General features: G+C 45.0%; 1 protein-coding gene across 1 annotated transcript in view; it reads left to right on the forward strand.

Moving 5' to 3' along the window:
* The window catches only part of polr1a (RNA polymerase I subunit A), a 119,283-nt gene that overhangs the window by 12,442 nt on the left and 89,258 nt on the right, over positions 1–17,583 (forward strand). The window contains exons 4-10 of the mRNA XM_052009559.1: positions 6,730–6,834; positions 9,288–9,373; positions 10,866–10,966; positions 12,655–12,666; positions 14,651–14,737; positions 16,270–16,378; positions 16,615–16,783. Of these exons, the coding sequence (XP_051865519.1) occupies positions 6,730–6,834; positions 9,288–9,373; positions 10,866–10,966; positions 12,655–12,666; positions 14,651–14,737; positions 16,270–16,378; positions 16,615–16,783 (669 nt within the window). The remainder of the gene's footprint in view (positions 1–6,729; positions 6,835–9,287; positions 9,374–10,865; positions 10,967–12,654; positions 12,667–14,650; positions 14,738–16,269; positions 16,379–16,614; positions 16,784–17,583) is intronic.

Below are 17,583 nucleotides of genomic sequence, written 5' to 3' on the forward strand. Positions count from 1 at the left end.
TGCCTCCAGCCTTTTATCCTTCTGCTGGCCGTCTTCTTCTACTAGCAATGTCATATGTCCATTGAGGGGTTACTTCGACCTCCTTAGGGTTTCCTACCATCTCTATATTTACTACTACTCTGAGATACTTATTGTCCCCAGACTTCCAAACCCTTGGTGTCACTATCTGCCAATCAATAATTGTTCCTGCTTGCTTCACCATGGGCCCCAAATCTTTGGACTGGTATCCCTCATTTACTAACAACGTTACGTGGGGTGCAGCTCCTGGCACCCTGTACCATTTCTCCAGAAATGCATTTTGTTTTATTTGCAAGGCATCTCCCTGTTTCCCTATTATTATTGCCTCACCTTTTAAATGCTGCTGAGTATCTACTTCATTGTGCCATTGTCTCTCTATGTCTTTACACTGAGTCTCATCAAAAATCACTGTACAATGTAACTCAGTCTTAGGCGGCTTGGCCTTGGGTAATATTGCCAGAGCACTCTCTTTCCATTTTCTCCAAGTTTTCCAGACTTGATCTTCTATGTCCCCTATCCAATATACATTCGCTCTTTCAACTGCCTGCACCACTAGCTGATTGCTTACCTTTTCCATGCTTAACCCCTTCAGGGTGCATTCTAATTTCAATCCCAGTTTTAACATTGTGTCTCTGCCTAGCAAATTGATCGGGGTTCCTTTGAACACTAGAACCGGTAAGACTATTTCATTATTTCCCATTTTTAAACTCACTGGAGCTGTAAATCGTGTTAACTGTGCTTTTCCCGATAACCCTACAGTTTTAACAAATTTTCCTGACATGGGAAGGTGGGAGGTGTACTGTGGCTGTACACAAGTGTACGTGGCTCCAGTATCTATCATCATTGGTGTTATTTGCCCTTCTAGAATTATCTGAACAATGGGTTTTTCTTCCTCCTCCCGTGTTATCATTGGGTGCTGTCCCTTCCCACCTGGGTTCTCTGGGCACCCCTAGCACCTTCCATAGGGGTTCACAGGTCCGGTTGGACCTGCTGGGGCTGGTCCTTGATCAAACTGCTGCTCTCTACTCATTGATTCCTGCTGAAATGTGGCAGGCCAAGGTTTGTAAGGACAGTCTCTCCTGATGTTCCCTGGCTGATTACATCCCCAACACAATCCTCCTGTCCCTCCTTCTACCTGTCTGTTCACTGGCCCTTTTTGCCAATTACGTCTCTGCCCTCTTCCTTGGAAGTTCCAGTCCTGTCTGGGCTGTTGTCTAAATTTATTTTGTCCCTGATATGGCATTTGAGGAAACGATCCCCCAAAGACGTTTACTACTGGCATGGGACTTTCTGGCCCTTGTCTGGCAGTATAACAGGTTCCTCCAGAAGCTGGCGCTTTGCTCATTTCAGTAGGCACAAACAGATCAGTTGTTGCTGGCAACATCTTTTTGCCTTTTTCTTTTTCTTTCTTTTTAAGCTCCTCAAGCTGCATCTGTGTCAGCTTTCTTTGCACCTCCTCCTGCTGCTCAATCAGCTTTTGTTTGTTTTTTCGGTATTTCTCGACTGCGTGGACTACGTGGTCCCTAAATTCTTGGTAGGACATTGACGTCAGCCCTACCACCTCCTCAAGTCTGGACTTGACTTGGTGGGGGGCATTGCATCCACAATAACAGCCCGAAACATCGTGGTCATCAACTAATGGCCTTCCACCTCTTGGTCTGTTTCCAGTCTCCACTTTTTCAACTGGTTTTCTAGGTACATTGCCAGGTTTTCAGTCTCTCCCAGTGGATCCCCTTTTAAAGCTTTGGGGTCCACTTTAGGTGGATCGCAGTCTCTGAGGGCCCTCCATACTCTCTGCCTCACTCAGTCAAAACCGCTTCCATCAACCTTTGGGTTGTCTGCCACATTCGTTAAGATCACAAGACAAGGGAGCAGAAGCAGGCCATTCGGCCAATCGAGTCTGCTCCAAGGGATAGGGGAAAAAAAGGAAATGGGGAATGGGGGGGGGGGGGGAGGACAAAAGAAAACCTATTCTAATCCCAATTTCTGGCCTTATCCCCATATCCCTTGATACCCTGACTATTTAGATATCTATCTATCTCCTCCTTGAACGCCCCCACTGATCTGGCCTCCACTGCTGTACGTGGCAAGGAGTTCCACAAATTCACCACCCTCTGGCTAAAGAAAGTTCTCCTCATCTCTGTTTTGAAACTGTACCCTCTAATTCTGAGATTGTGCCCTCTGGTCCTGGACTCACCCACCAAGGGAAACAGCCTAGCCACATCTACTCTATCCTTTCCTATCAACATTTTAAATGTCGCTATGAGGTCCCCTCTCATTCTTCTCTACTCCAGTGAGTACAGTGCAAGAGCCGACAAACGCTCATCATACGCAAGCCCTTTCATTCCTGGAATCATCCTCGTAAATCTCCTCTGAACCCTCTCCAACGTCAGCACATCTTTCCTAAGATGTGGGGCCCAAAACTGCGCACAATATTCCAAATGAGGCCTCACTAGTGCCCCGTAGAGCCTCATCAACACTTCCTTACTTTTATACACTATACCTCCGGAAATGAATGCCAACATAGCATTCGCTTTCTTTACCACCGATCCGACCTGGTGGTTAACCTTTAAGGTATCCTGCACGAGTACCCCCAAGTCCCTTTGTACTTCCGTACTTTGAATTTTCTCTCCTTCTAGATAATAATCTGCCCGCTTATTTCTGCTTCCAAAGTGTACAACTGCACATTTCTCAACATTGAATCTCATCTGTCATTTCCTTGCCCATTCTCCTAAACTGTCTAGGTCTCTCTGCAACCTTCCTATCTCCTCAATACTCCCTACTCCTCCACCTATCTTGGTGTCATCCGCAAACTTAGCCACGAAACCATTTATTCCATCATCCAAATCGTTAATGTACAAGGTAAAAAGGAGCAGCCCCAACACCGACCCCTGCGGCACACCACTAGTAACCGGTAGCCAACCAGAACTAGATCCTTTTATTTCCACTCTTAGCTTCCTGCCAACCAGCCAATGCTCTACCTATTCTGTTATCCTGCCCATAATTCCATGACCTCTCATCTTACTAATCAGTCTCTTGTGAGGCACCTTATCGAAGGCCTTTTGAAAGTCTAAATACACAACATCTGCTGCCTCTCCCTTATCTACCTTACCTGTGATTTCTTCAAAAAACTCCAATAGGTTGGTCAGGCAGGATCTTCCCTTCACAAAACCATGTTGGCTAGGACCTATCTTGCCTTGCACCTCTAGGTATTCCATAACCCCATCCTTGAGGATAGATTCCAATAACTTTCTCACCACCGACGTCAGACTAATAGGTCTGTAATTTCCTTCATGCTGCCTCTCTCCTTTCTTATACAGCGGAACTACATTTGCGACCCTCCAGTCCTCCGGAACCATGCCGGAATCTATCGATTCCTGGAAAATTATCACCAATGCCTCCGCTATCTCTAAAGCCACCTCCTTCAGAACCCGGGGATGCACCTCATCCGGTCCGAGAGACTTATCAGTCTTTAGCCCATTTAGTTTTCCTAGCACCTTCTCCCTAGTAATCTTAACTGAACTCAGTTCCATTTCATGAGACTCCTGACTAACCGGCACATTGCTGATGTCCTCCACGGTGAAGACCGATGCAAAATATTCATTCAATTCCTCTGCCATCTCTCTATCGTCCATTATAATAGCTCCTGCACTGTTATCAATTGGTCCTATATCAACCTGTGTCTCTCTTTTACTCCTTATGTATTTAAAAAAACTCTTAGTATCCTCTCGAATGTTATCCGCCAACTTACTTTCATAATTCATCCTTTCTTTCCTAATGACCTTCTTGGTTTCTCTCTGCAAGTTTTTAAAAGCTTCCCAGTCTTCTGTTTTCCCACTAATTTTTGCTTCTTTGTACGCCGCCCCTTTTGCTTTTATTTTAGCCTTCACCTCTCTGGTTATCCACATTTGTGCCTTTTTTCCATTCAAGACCTTTTTTCTTGGAATATATCTATCCTGCATTTTCCTTATTTCCTGTAGAAATTCCTTCCATTTCTCCTCCGCCGTCCCTCCAGCGTGCTTACTCTTCCAATCAATTTGGGCCAACTCTTCTCTCATACCATTGTAATTTCCTTTGTTCCACTGAAATATCGATACACCAGTTATCAGCTTCTCCTTCTCAAACTTGAAACTGAACTCAATCATATTGTGATCACTGGTTCCCAGTGGTTCCTTCGCCTTTATTTCCCTAATCACCTCCAGTTCATTACACAGCACCCAATCCAAAACAGCAGATCCCCTGGTGAAATCTGAAATCATCAGTTCTCTTAGTTTTGAGGTTCCCACTACCTTCACCAGTAGTGCCTTCAAGTCACCCATTGCCAATAAGCGTCCTGTGGTCTCATCCTCAAAGGCTCTAATCCATTTTCCCGCTCCTTCATGTATGCTGGGTAGTGCATTTTTTAACTCTTCCAGGTCCTGGGACCCCCAAGGAATGTACTGTGGCTGTCCTCCTCCTTTTACCAGTAGGGGGTGTAATCCCACCCTGTCTCTTCCCGATCCCTGGCTTTCTATTTCATCCTCTGATTCCTCGCCACTCTCTGATTCTGTCTCTATTTGTATTTTCTGTCACGTCAGCCTTTCCAGGGTGGCTTTTCTCCCTCGCTTCTCTTTTTGTTCTCTCCCTAGATTTCTTTCTTCCCCCTTCTATCTCCAGCAGTCCTTTCACTACTGGGCATTGTTTCAGGTTCCCTTTGTCTGGATAGGGAGGGGGTTTTTCTGCTCCTCTTAAATCTGGATATAGAGTCGACCCTTCCTCTTCTTCTTCTATAGGGAATTGTTTTTCTAACTCTTTGGCCTGTCTAGTTGCTACTGGTGCCTGATATGTTTTCCTTACTCTTTCTCCTTCTGTCCTGAGAGTTTCAGTATCTCTGCCTCCTGCCCCCTCTTCTGGTTTCTTTTTTCAGATGTGTCTTTTGGTTTGTAGTTTTTGATTAACCCCTTCATTTCCTCACACAGACTTAAGTCAAAAGTTCCCTCTTTTGGCCATTTTGTTAATAGATTCTTGGTTCTCTTTTCCCATTTTTCCAAAATTTTTGTGATATTTTTAGATACTGGAAACCTTTTGCTTAATATTTCAACTGCAGTTCCTTTTCCCGTCATGTTGTTTTACAGGGTATTTCTCAGAATCTCACAACTCACTTGTTAGTGCTATTGTTTCTTATACTACTTCTACCCCTAACTCTATAATTTTTACTGCCCAATTTGCTGGCTTTTGTATTATTTAATCTTATTCAATTTATCAAAATATTCTTACCTCTTTTGTTCTGCCCGTGCAGACCCCTTCCTAGGGCAGTATCTGCAGAACTTTCCTTTAAATCTTGTCTGTTCTGACCCTCGTCTCCTGCGCGGTGGTATCCACGAGGACCTTTTCTGCCCTGCCTGTTCAGACCCTTGTCTCCTGCGAGGCGGTATCCACAGGGACTTATCAACACCACGTGGAATTTTTACTTTAATCAATTTCTATAGTCTTACTTCTACTCACCCCACTGTGCAGTTTTCTTGATCAATCCTCTGAGTCTCCTTTAATTGCAATTTATGCCAGATTCTTTGGATCGGAGAGACCCTTCGACAATTGTTTAACACTTCTGCGTCTGGAGACCTCCCACACCCAACAGAGTTTTGGTCCGAATTAACAGCGAAAACGCTTATCTTTTTTTCTGGGTTGTCACTCTGCTGGTCTCATGGGGGTCCCCAAGGGACTGGGAAGTGTCCTTGATTTGTCGTTCTTTTCTTATGGGTCTCTTTCCGACCCTGCTCGCTGCGCCAGATTTGTTGTGGTTTACTGAGATTTGAGAATAACCAGGAGACACAGAAGATTCTCCAAGAAGTTAAACTTTTATTTGCAAACAAAAGCTGTGATAGTCAGACAGACAGAGAGATCACTGCTCTCTCTGACTGCCCCCGAGCAAAACTCGCGGGCCTTTTTTTACCTTTTTCATAGCTCAATTACATTATCACAATCCATCATGTTCTCTCTTATCTTCACAGTTTCATCCTTCAACCATTTGTCTTCTGTCACAGGTATTTCTTGACTCATCACAGGGTGCCTCAATTATTTATGGGCATTGTGAGTACTGGTACTAGGCTACAGAACTACCAATTATAAAACAATACTAGGCTTATTAGCTACAAGGCTATCAGTTATAAAACATTAAAATGTGCCACCATTATTTATGAGTCCTGAGACTTGCTGGCACCAAGCTTCTCAGTTATCAAAACTATCAGCTACAGAACTGCTATAAAATCATTAGTCTCACTAGCCATAACAACCATTAGCTACACAATAGATCAACAGTGTCTTCCCAGGAATGGGCTAACTATTTGTTTAATGAGCTATATGTTTCCCACACGAAGAGTTTCCCGCGCTTGGGCTGGAGACGAAGGAGACCCAGCGGCCATCTTAAACACAGAGCTGATATGAATAAAAAAAAGTGTACAGTCTCTATTTTCTATATATTCTATACGACCCGCAGCTACCACTTCCATTCTCTGTTACCTGAGTAATCAGTGAAAACATTTAGTAAACATTAAGCCAATGGGGTAGCAGTTTATCCTGTTGTTGTTACTGTACACTGTGGCTTGCATCAATTTTTGCAAAACACAGCAGCAGGGAGAAGAGACTCAGAAAACACTGTTTTCAATAATTCTCAATTATAGAACATAGATCCCGGATAAAGATTTCAATTATTGATTGATTTTTCTTCTACAGGTGCTGGAGAAAAATTCCAAGGCCACAACAGATGAAATCCAGGAAGCACTGAATGAATATACCCAGACAGTGCTAAAAAATCGAGTGCCTTGCAAAGTTTCTCAAGTAAGTGGAAAAGTGGTTTAATTGCATTGCCACACTGATGCTCTGTAATATGGCCTTGCACCTTATGGAAAACAGATGATAGACTGCACCCTAAGAGATGTTACAGAAATATGGCTGAAATGTTAATGGATAGGAGACTAAATTAAAGTTTGAATTGGAGAAGGGTTGGGGATGCATTTTGGATGTGGACATCGGAATGACAAGATCACTGGAGAATTTGTCAAATGATGTTTGTAAAGAGATTTTAAAAAAACACTGGGCAATTAATGCTATAAACAAACTTTTCTTCAGCAGCACCTTCCAAACACATGGCCTCTACCTTCTTAAAAAGGCAAGGGTAACAGATCATGGGAACACTGCCACTCACAAGGTCCCTTCAGGGTGCTACACCATTTTGACTTGGAAATATTTTGTTTTTCCTGTTTTGTTGCTGGGTCAGAATCCTGGGACTGTCCATCCATAGCTCTGTGGAGTACTTTCACCACAGGGTCTGCAACATTTCTAAGAATGTGACATCTGCGGGAAGAGAAACGGGATTAATGAGACAGTTCTGTTTCTCTTTCCACAGTTCCTGCCTGACCTGAGTGTTTCCAGCATTCTCTGTTTTTATTTCAGATTTTTAGAGTCTGCAGTTTTTTTTGATTTTCATTCCAAGAGTGTTGCTCACCACAGTCTTATTGTGGAAGGGCATTAAACGCCTGCATCCCGTAAGTTAATGTATAAAAGGATAGGAAATGTCTGTCTTGACTCAGTAATAATACTTTTGAAAAGTTATCAGTGCAAGTTCATTGAAACATGTTGTCAACCTTGGTTTACTTCTGCTTTTGCATATTAACTTTTACCTGTCTTTCCCTTCTTCCTTGGCTAGTTGGTGCTACTCATAATGTAACTTTAGGGGGATGGACAAGAATGAAGTTGTTTCAATGGCTCTCTCACTCTCCTTCCTTTACTATGGAGAAGACACCATGACATAACTCTGTTTCTCCCTGTCCAGCCCCAGAAGCATGGCACTTGTGGGAATGGAAACTGGAGACTGAGTGTTAATGGCAATGCTGTGTCACTCTGTTTTTCACATAGCATGAGATTTGAAAGGCCTCAAAATGACTGTAAGGCTGTTATCTACAACTCAGTCATTCAGTAATTGATTTGGTCTCTGCTGTTTTTGTTGTCTCTCGTTCTGAGCTTTGTCCTTGGTAAAACATCTGTTTCAATTTCTCTTGTCTGGCTCCTGCTGCATAACCTCCACCGTCTCTACACCATAGAACATAGAACATTACAGCATAGTACAGGTCCTTCGGCCCACGATGTTGTGCTGACATTTTATCCTGCTCGAAGATCTATCTAACCCTTCCCTCCCACGTAGCCCTCCATTTCTCTATCATTCATGCATCTATCTAAGAGTCTCTTAAATGTCCCTAATGTATCTGCTTCCAGAACTTCTGCAGGCAATGCGTTCCACGCACCCACCACTCTGTGTAAAAGAAAACTTACCTCTGACATCCCCCTCCAATCTTCCTCCATACATCTTCCGTCCATCACCTTAAAATCATGCCCTCTTGTGTTACCATTGTCGGCCTGGGAAAAAGTCTCTGACTGTCCACTCGATCTATGCCTCTTATCATCTTGTACACCTCTATCAAGTCACCTCTCATCCTCCTCCTCTCCAAAGAGAAAAGCCCTAGCTCACTCATCCTATCCTCATAAGACATGCTCTTCAATCCAGACAGCATCCTGGTAAATCTCCTTTGCACCCTATCTAAAGCTTGCATTCTCTCCCATTATTTTCCCAAACTCTAATACAAAGGTAAAATACTGTGCATTCTGGTAATCTGAAGTAAAGATAAAAGATGCTGGAAACATGCAGCAGGGTAGGCAGCATTTATACGGAGAACAAGTTGTTCACCCTGGTTAATTTCATTCTCCACCAATGTTGCCTGACCTACTCTAATAGTTCCAGCTGTTTTTGTCTTTGTCCTCCAAATTCTCACCTGACTCACCACTCTACCAGTCATTTCAAATACTCCTTCCAGACCTTTGCTATATTTCCCTTCCCACATCTTAATACTTCCTCCAAACCCATGTCTTTAATTATGTCTTTGTGTTTCTCCTCCTGCATGGTCTGCAGCCTTCCTGTGAGCATCTTGTGGTCTTTCATTTTACCAAGTGGAAGGTTTTTGTTCAGATCATTATGTAGTGGAAGCTCCCTGATACCTGGTTCGTATCACTATTCCTTCCTGTTAGTTAGGTTGTCAGCAGGCTATCTGAAATGTGGAGCGAATTCTCATCTGACATCAACTGATCGTATTTTGGGAAAAGAGAAGGAAAGAAACAGGAACGTACAGAAAAAAAATAAGCAAATTTCTGACCAGAGTACTGCCTTAATATTGAGTGTACTTGATATTTGTTGTACATTTTATCAGCGACATCACATTGTAGTTCCGTTTTGTTGCAAGGTGAAAAATGTGACTGACTGCAAGGATAAGTTAATAAGAGATTTCTGGAAAATATACATGAAATCAAGAAAATGCCCAAACTGCAAGTAAGTGATTATTTTTTAATTTAGTGATATGATATTTGTAAATAATATTTGTGTGTTGGCAGTAACATAAGAACTAATTTCAGTTAAAATGTCATTATTTTTGATATTACCCACGAATTTTCCAGGGATTGAAGGTGATGAATGTGTTAGGAATTAGTCCTTGCATTTTTTTTGGCAAGACAAGATGGCATTACAAATTCTCCTCCCTTCACATTGGCTCTTCAAAAGTTCAAGATTTGATTCACAGCTTTGTGCAGAGCTATTCAACCTCAGCTGGAGCAATGGAAGAACGGAAGTAATTGGCATGTTCCCAGCATCTGTATGCTGCCCTCTTCATCACAGGATCTGTTCCATGAGATGAAACAAATAATTGATTACTAGCCAAGAGATGAAATCTGCACAGATGCTGAGGTTGAAATATCTGTGTTGGGACAGTGACTGATGTAAAAATAAACTACCCTGCGTTAGCAAAGTACTCCTGAAGCACAGAAATCTAGACTGACAGTAAAATTGAATTAGTGGGAAGTGAGGGGAAAGCTCTCCAGGGGTCAGATCATGCATATTACAAAGGAAGGTGTCCGTCAGTGTTGGAAGCCAATCATCTTGGTCCTGGTTCCCTTGCTAAGGGAGAGAATTGGTCATTTATACTGAGTTGATTTCATCTTGGAAATTATGAGCAGCTCTTCACTGCTCTTTCAAAAATCAAGGGTTCCTGTAATATGTTAAGAAAGGAAGTATGTGTTGTTCAAGGGCTTGAGCCTTGTAATGCTGTTTTGTGTTCTCCTTCATCGTGTGTGAGTGAGATCCAGCTATGCACTCAGAAGAAGGGAACATAATGGTGGCATGTTGCCTTGGTCAGTGGAGTTTGGTGGGGAGGATTGGCGAGTGCATATCAATTTTAGTTGTGATTTCTCCTGTCCCAGAAGGAGGAAATCCCATAATAGTCCTGTGCAAGGTGAAAGCATGTGGCCCAGAGAGAAATGCAGGCCCCTCCCAACCCCCTGAAGTAGTGGTTGTGGTGTTTAGAATTGGGTGGCATAGGTTTAAAGGAGGAGGTTTAAGAGACCATCTGAGGGGTAAATTTTTCACACACATTGTAGTTGGTATCTGGAATGAACTGCCAGAGGAGGTGGTGGAGGCAGGAACAACATTTAAGACATACTTGAATGAACAAGACATAGGAGGCCAAGGAATTAACACAGGCAAATGGGATTAGTATAGCTAGGCATGATGGTTGGCAAAGACACAATGGCCTGAAGGGCGTGTTTCTATGCTGTACAGCTCTATGAGTATAATTAGCAGATTTCTTCAAATTTATATTGAAGGTAGAAATGTGGAGAAGCATGATACTAAAAGTCTGAAGCACTTTTTTTTTATTTAACCTTTCGGAATATCTCATTGTGATCCACAGATGTACTATTGTTTTATACATTGGATAGAATGGTAGATAAAGAGACTCTGCATTCCTCAAACCTTGTTTTCTTTTCTATAGAGCTGGAAAATCAATTGTGCGAAAGGAACACAACAGCAAACTCATAGTGACATACCCCACAACTGCACTCAAAGTCAAGGCAAAAAAAAAATACAGATACAGTAGAGCAAGACAGTGGAGGTAAAGCACAGTAAAACTAACCTGACCATTGCATCTTTCATAGTTAGCAAGAGTGGGCGGGGGAAGTGGGTCTACGGTAATGTTAAGTATTGAAGTTGACCTCTCCATTAGTGCATTGCTTTTCAAATGTGGATTTGTGTTGTGTCTGCCACTCATGTACTGCAACTGCTATGACCCAACATCACAGACAGATGACTGATACAGCCAGAAATCAAGTTTCAATATTGAGTCCAGAAAGCTGCAACGTGCCCAGGTGGAAGATGAGGTGCTGCAATGCCTTTGTGTTCCTACTCATTTCCTCCCAGCAGCTGTCTCCAACCTTCACATTACCCTCCCCCCCTTGCTCCATCTGCCTCTCATTTCTATTTTCTCTTTGTCTGCCTCCATCTTTTATCCACCTGCCACTGTCTCCCAACTTCACTTCCCCCCCTTCCCCCCTCCATTCCCCCCCCTCCATTCCCCCCCCTCCATTCCCCCCCCTCCATTCCCCCCCTCCATTCCCCCCCTCCATTCCCCCCCCTCCATTCCCCCCCCTCCATTCCCCCCCCTCCATTCCCCCCCCTCCATTCCCCCCCCTCCCTTCCCCCCCCTCCCTTCCCCCCCCCTCCCTTCCCCCCCCTCCCTTCCCCCCCCTCCCTTCCCCCCCCTCCCTTCCCCCCCCTCCCTTCCCCCCCCTCCCTTCCCCCCCCTCCCTTCCCCCCCCTCCCTTCCCCCCCCTCCCTTCCCCCCCCTCCCTTCCCCCCCCTCCCTTCCCCCCCTCCCTTCCCCCCCCTCCCTTCCCCCCCCCTCCCTTCCCCCCCCCTCCCTTCCCCCCCCCTCCCTTCCCCCCCCTCCCTTCCCCCCCCTCCCTTCCCCCCCCTCCCTTCCCCCCCCCTCCCTTCCCCCCCCTCCCTTCCCCCCCCCTCCCTTCCCCCCCCTCCCTTCCCCCCCCCTCCCTTCCCCCCCCCTCCCTTCCCCCCCCCTCCCTTCCCCCCCCCTCCCTTCCCCCCCCCTCCCTTCCCCCCCCCCTCCCTTCCCCCCCCCCTCCCTTCCCCCCCCCTCCCTTCCCCCCCCCTCCCTTCCCCCCCCCCTCCCTTCCCCCCCCCCTCCCTTCCCCCCCCCCTCCCTTCCCCCCCCCTCCCTTCCCCCCCCCCTCCCTTCCCCCCCCCCTCCCTTCCCCCCCCCCCCTCCCTTCCCCCCCCCCCCTCCCTTCCCCCCCCCCCCTCCCTTCCCCCCCCCCCCCCTCCCCCGGTGCAAGCTGCCTGTCATCTTTCACTCCTCCTCAGTCCACCATTCCCCCCCCCTCCCCTTTCCCCCCCCTCCCCTTTCCCCCCCCTCCCCTTTCCCCCCCCTCCCCTTCCCCCCCCCCCCCCCCCCCGGTGCAAGCTGCCTGTCATCTTTCACTCCTCCTCAGTCCACCAATCACCTCAGACTTCTGTTTTGCCACTCTCCGTCACCTCTTTATAATGGCCATCTCCCCTCTCCACTCTCGTTCCTGATGTGGAGTTTTGACCCAAAACGTCGACAGTTCCTTTCCTCCAACAGATGCTGCTCAACCATGGAGTTCCTTCGGCAGATTGTTTGTTGCCGTGAGAAGGCTGTAGACTGATAGGTCAGAGTGGGAGTGGGATGGAGAATTAAAGTGGCAGGCAACAGAAAGCTCCGGATTGTCCCTGCATTCGGAGCACAGGTGATCCACAAAGTGATCCCCCAATCTGCATTTGGTTTCTCCAGTGTAGAGGAGACCACATTGTGAACATCGAATGCACTAGATAGGAAGAAGTGCAAGTGAATCGCTGCTTCACCTGGAAAGCCTGTTTGGGTCCTCGGATGCTGGGAAGGGAAGAGATGAAAGGACAAATATTGCATCACCTGCGGTTGCAAGTGGAAGTGCTGTAAGAAGTGGGGGTGGTTGGTGGGAACAGATGAGTAGATCAGAGAGTCACCTATGTTCAGTCCATTGGGGCAACCCTGAGCTTCCCATTGCCTACAACTTTAGTTTTCCATCCCATTCCCACTCTGACTTATTCTGTGGCTTCCGGTGCTGTTACATCAAGGCCCAATGCAATCTTGAGTTACAGCACCTCATCTTCCACCTGGGCTTGTTGCAGCCTTCTGGACTCAATATTTGAATTCTACAGCTTCAGGTAACTTAATTTCTGGCTGTATCAGTCGTCCATCTGTGATATTGACTCAGCTTGTTTGTTGTTTTGTTTTCTGGGAGTGGAGGACTTGCCCGGCCTGACCTGCCAGGCATGTCCTCCTGCTCTGCATTTCACAACCCCCACATTCTTCTGTCAATATTCTCACACTCTAACTGCTCCCATTCACTCATTGACCAGATAATCTCATTTACAGTTTATCCTCATGGTCACCCCAGTTTTACCCTCTCAGAGACATTCCCCCTCCTCCACCATCCCTGCAGTTTAACAAGTTTCTTTGTCTTTGACCTAAAACGTTAGGTCTGTTTCTCTTCCCACTGATGTGGCCTGACCTGCTGAGTATTTCTAGCATTTTGTGCTTCTATTTTAGATTTCCAGCATCTGCATTTTTTTCCATCACTGTCTGAAATGGGCAATCTCTCATTCTCAAATAATGCCCCCTACTTCTAGATACTCCCATTTGGAGAAACATCCTCTCGATATCCACCCCGTCAATCCCCCTGAGAATCTTACATGTTTCAATAAGATCACCTTGATCCCCTCATTCTTCCAAACTCAAAAGAACATAAGCCCAACCTACTTGACCTTTCTTCATACGGCAACTCCTTTATCCCAGAAATCTACCCTGTGAGCTGCCTTTGCACTGCTGCCAATGCATTTATATCTCTCCTTAAACGTGGAGACCAAACCTGTACCCATTACTCCAGATGTGGTCTCACCTGTACCCTATAGAGTTTCATCGAAATTTCTCCAAATTTATACTCCACGCTCCTTGTAATGAAGGCTCACGTTCCATTTGCTTTCTTAATTACATGATATATCTGCATGGTAACTTTTTGTGTTTCATGCAGTAGGATCTCCAGATCTCTTTCTGTGCAACATTTTGTAGACTGACTTTATTTAAATGTAATAATTTGCTTTTTCATGCTTCCTTCCAAAGTGGGCAACCGTGCACTTCCTCACAGTATGCTCCGCTTGCTGCCAACTTGCATATTTGCCTAATCTACCTTCATATCTTTTGCCGGCTGTTTGTAACCTCCTCACAATTTGCCAACCGGCCTATCTTTGTGTCATCAGCACATTTGGTGACAGTGCACTCAAGTCATTAATATGCATAATTATTTGAGGCCTCAACTCTGATCCCGATGGCACTAATTGCCAGTCTATAACTAACCCATTTATCCCGATTCTCTCCTTTTTGTTAGCCAACTGTTAGCCAAACCTCTTTCTGTCACCCATTTCTGCACTCCATCTTGTGCACTCTTGTGCAGTAGATTTTTATGGCATGTTATTGATTGGTTTCTTGCAATCCGAATGCACTAAATCCACTGGTTCCCTTGTATCCACTCTGTTCTTCCATCCTCGAAGAAGTTTAACCAACTTATCAAAGATGATTTCCCTTGTGAAATGTCTTTTGGTCCCCAGAAAACGTGAAAAATAAATGCAAGTTATTTTTGCTGTCCTTGTGCTTTTTTAAAAATTCTATCATACATCTAAATAAACATTTTTTTATATTTTGCCAAGGTCTTGATGATTCGCTTCTTGGAAAACGAGGGTTCCTGACACCTATCACTGCAAGAGACCATGTGCTGGAACTGTGGAACAATGATGGTAAATGATTACAGGGCACTTCAGGGGATCTGAACCACGTTATAATTGTTTGAATAAGATGGAGAGAGAAATGAAAACAGATGATAATACAGGCATCCCCAGGTAATGAATGGGTTCCATTTGCACAGATGTCCATAAGCTGCAAAATGTCAGTATGGTAACCGTACCTCCCACAGTATTGTAATGAACAGCGTCAAAAGCGCATAAGGCTCTTAAGAATGAACAATTACTAAAAGTGGGGGGAGAGAGAGAGAGGGGAAACTAGTTCTGCCGTTTGTAGGAACAAACAAACATATGTACATCGGACCTTTGAACTTAATATCAAGGGAGCTCGTTCATATGTATGGGTTTCTATAAATCAGGCACTTGTAACCCAGAGATGGCCTGTAGTAGGGAGTTCTGATTCTTCCCCCCTCCTCCACCCACTTGATTTGCCCATCACCCACACACTCCTCCCACTGGTTCCCCTCCCACCTCCTCACTTGATTCCATGCTCCATCTTCCTTTCGTATCAGATTCCATCATCTTCAGCCCTTTGTCACCTCCACCTTTCATCTCCCAGCTTCTGTCACTATTTCCACTCTGCACTCCTCACCTGGATCCACCTATCACTTGCCAGCACTTGCTCCACCCCTTCCCTTCACCTTTTTATACTGGCTATCTCCCCTGTATCTCTCAGTCCAGATGAAGGGTCTCAACCTGGAATGTTGACTGTCCATTTCTCTCTATAGGTGCTGCCTGACTCACTGAGTTCCTCCAGCATCTTGTGTGACGCATGGTACAAGTTGGGTTCAGTGCATAGCTCTCAACGTGCTGCTCTTCCATATGCTCTTAATGCACCAATGAAACATTCCTACTCAACTTGTCGTCCTGTGGCCCAAATGAAATTCACAATTGTGCTGAATTAGTGCACTGGGTACTATATTGGGATGTCCAAATTCAGTCTATGGGGCTCTTGAAGCAAGTCTAGATCGAAGACTTCCCTATTATCTATCTCCGGTTTCCTATTAAAGGCAGGCACGATAGTGTAGCGGTTAGTGTAACGCTATTACAGCGCCAGCGACCCGGGTTCAATTCCGGCCACTGTCTGTAAGGAGTTTGTATGTTCTCCCTGTGTCTGCATGGGTTTCCTCCGGGTGCTCCGGTTTTCTCCCATATTCCAAAGACGTACGGGTTAGGAAGTTATGGGCATGCTATGTTGGCGCCAGAAGCGTGGCGACACTTGTGGGCTGCCCCCCAGAACACTCTATGCAAAAGATGCATTTCACTGTGTGTTTCAATATACATGTAACTAATAAAGGTATCTTATCTCTCTGGGTTTCACTTTAGCTGTCATAAGATGACATGTATGCCCACAGTGCTGCCTATTTTAGATATTTTTGCTGTTGACAACTGTGACACTCACATCCTAATGTAGTTCAGAAATAACTTTGCTATGCTGGTACTAATGGTCAGGGAGAGAAAGCTCTGAAAAAATAATGGCAAAATGTGCATCAATGTCCTTACTAAAATCAGTTCATTATTTCAATTAGGCTTCTTCTTGAAGTGTCTATTTCCTGGTTTGAAAATGCATGGAAACACAAAGTCCAGCTGGAACCTAGACATGTTTTTTCTTGATCTTCTGGTTGTTCCTCCTTCCAGGTAAGAATATCTCAAAAGGAGAACTTGTCTTGCAGAATGCATTACTGCATTTAAGGTGGAGCTTAATTTAACCACCCTAAAACACGTTAAAGATATTTTAGTGGCAAATCTGTGGAGGTGTTTAAACTGTTAAGAGTAATTTTTATTGTGTTGACAAAATTGAACTTCACCTGTGCTGTTGGTATAAAACGTACCTTGTGGTTTGGGTGTCCTTATGGCACTGTTGTACTTGGCAGATTTCGTCCAATTAATCGGCTTGGAGACCAGATGTTCACCAATGGGCAAACTGTAAATCTACAAGCAGTGATGAAAGATGTCCAAGTCATCCATAAGCTCCTGACCTTAATAGCACAGGAACGGGTCAAGCCCGAACAACCTAATCAGACTGAGGAGGTAGCAACACCGGTAAGGAAGGAGTTGTTATTTTAAGTTTATGTAAACGAAAGCTAGTTAGGTGTTCGTCTTGGCTATGTGCACTTACAGATGTCACCCACTGCTGTGTCTCATGTATGAAAGGACTTATGGTTCAAAGGTTTTAAAATATTCCTTTGAGACTGTTTGGTAGTTGAAACCAATCTTTGTTGACATTGGTTGTCAATAAAGGAAGTTGTGTTTCTCTAATGCATTTGGTCAGGACACCAGGGATAAAATTCGTGTACTCTTCATTGATATAATGTCATTGTTTTTCTCTTGCCAATCCTGGAGAGCAGACTCCTTGTCATAGAAGGATACAGTCTGGAAACAGGCCGTTTCATATGTGGGAGGAAACTGGGGCACTAGAGGAAACCCCTCACGGTCACAGGGAAAACATGTGAACTCCACACAGACAGTGCTGGAGGTCAGGGCTGAACCTGGGTCCCTGGAACTGTGAGGCAGCAGCTCTGCTAGCTGAGCCACTATGGCACCTCATCAGAAGACAGTGCCCCTCATTAGAGTACTCCTTCACTGTTGCACTGGAGTGTCCGTTAAGAATTTTGTACTTAAGTTGGGGTTGAGCCTGGATCCTTCTGATTCTGAGATGACTGAATTACAACTGCGATATTGCAGTGTGTTTTCAGATATTGAATGCTTTCAATGTTTCATATTTCAATGCTCTAGCATTGTTTTATTTTTCTTACTCTTCCTCCTATTTCTCTCTCCTCCAGACAGATTAGTTGTGATTAACAAACCTTCAGCACCTTCCTCACCACCATTTCATCTCTTGT

Source organism: Pristis pectinata, chromosome 2 (genome assembly GCF_009764475.1).
Source record: "Pristis pectinata isolate sPriPec2 chromosome 2, sPriPec2.1.pri, whole genome shotgun sequence".
NCBI classification, from domain to species: Eukaryota; Metazoa; Chordata; class Chondrichthyes; order Rhinopristiformes; family Pristidae; genus Pristis; species Pristis pectinata.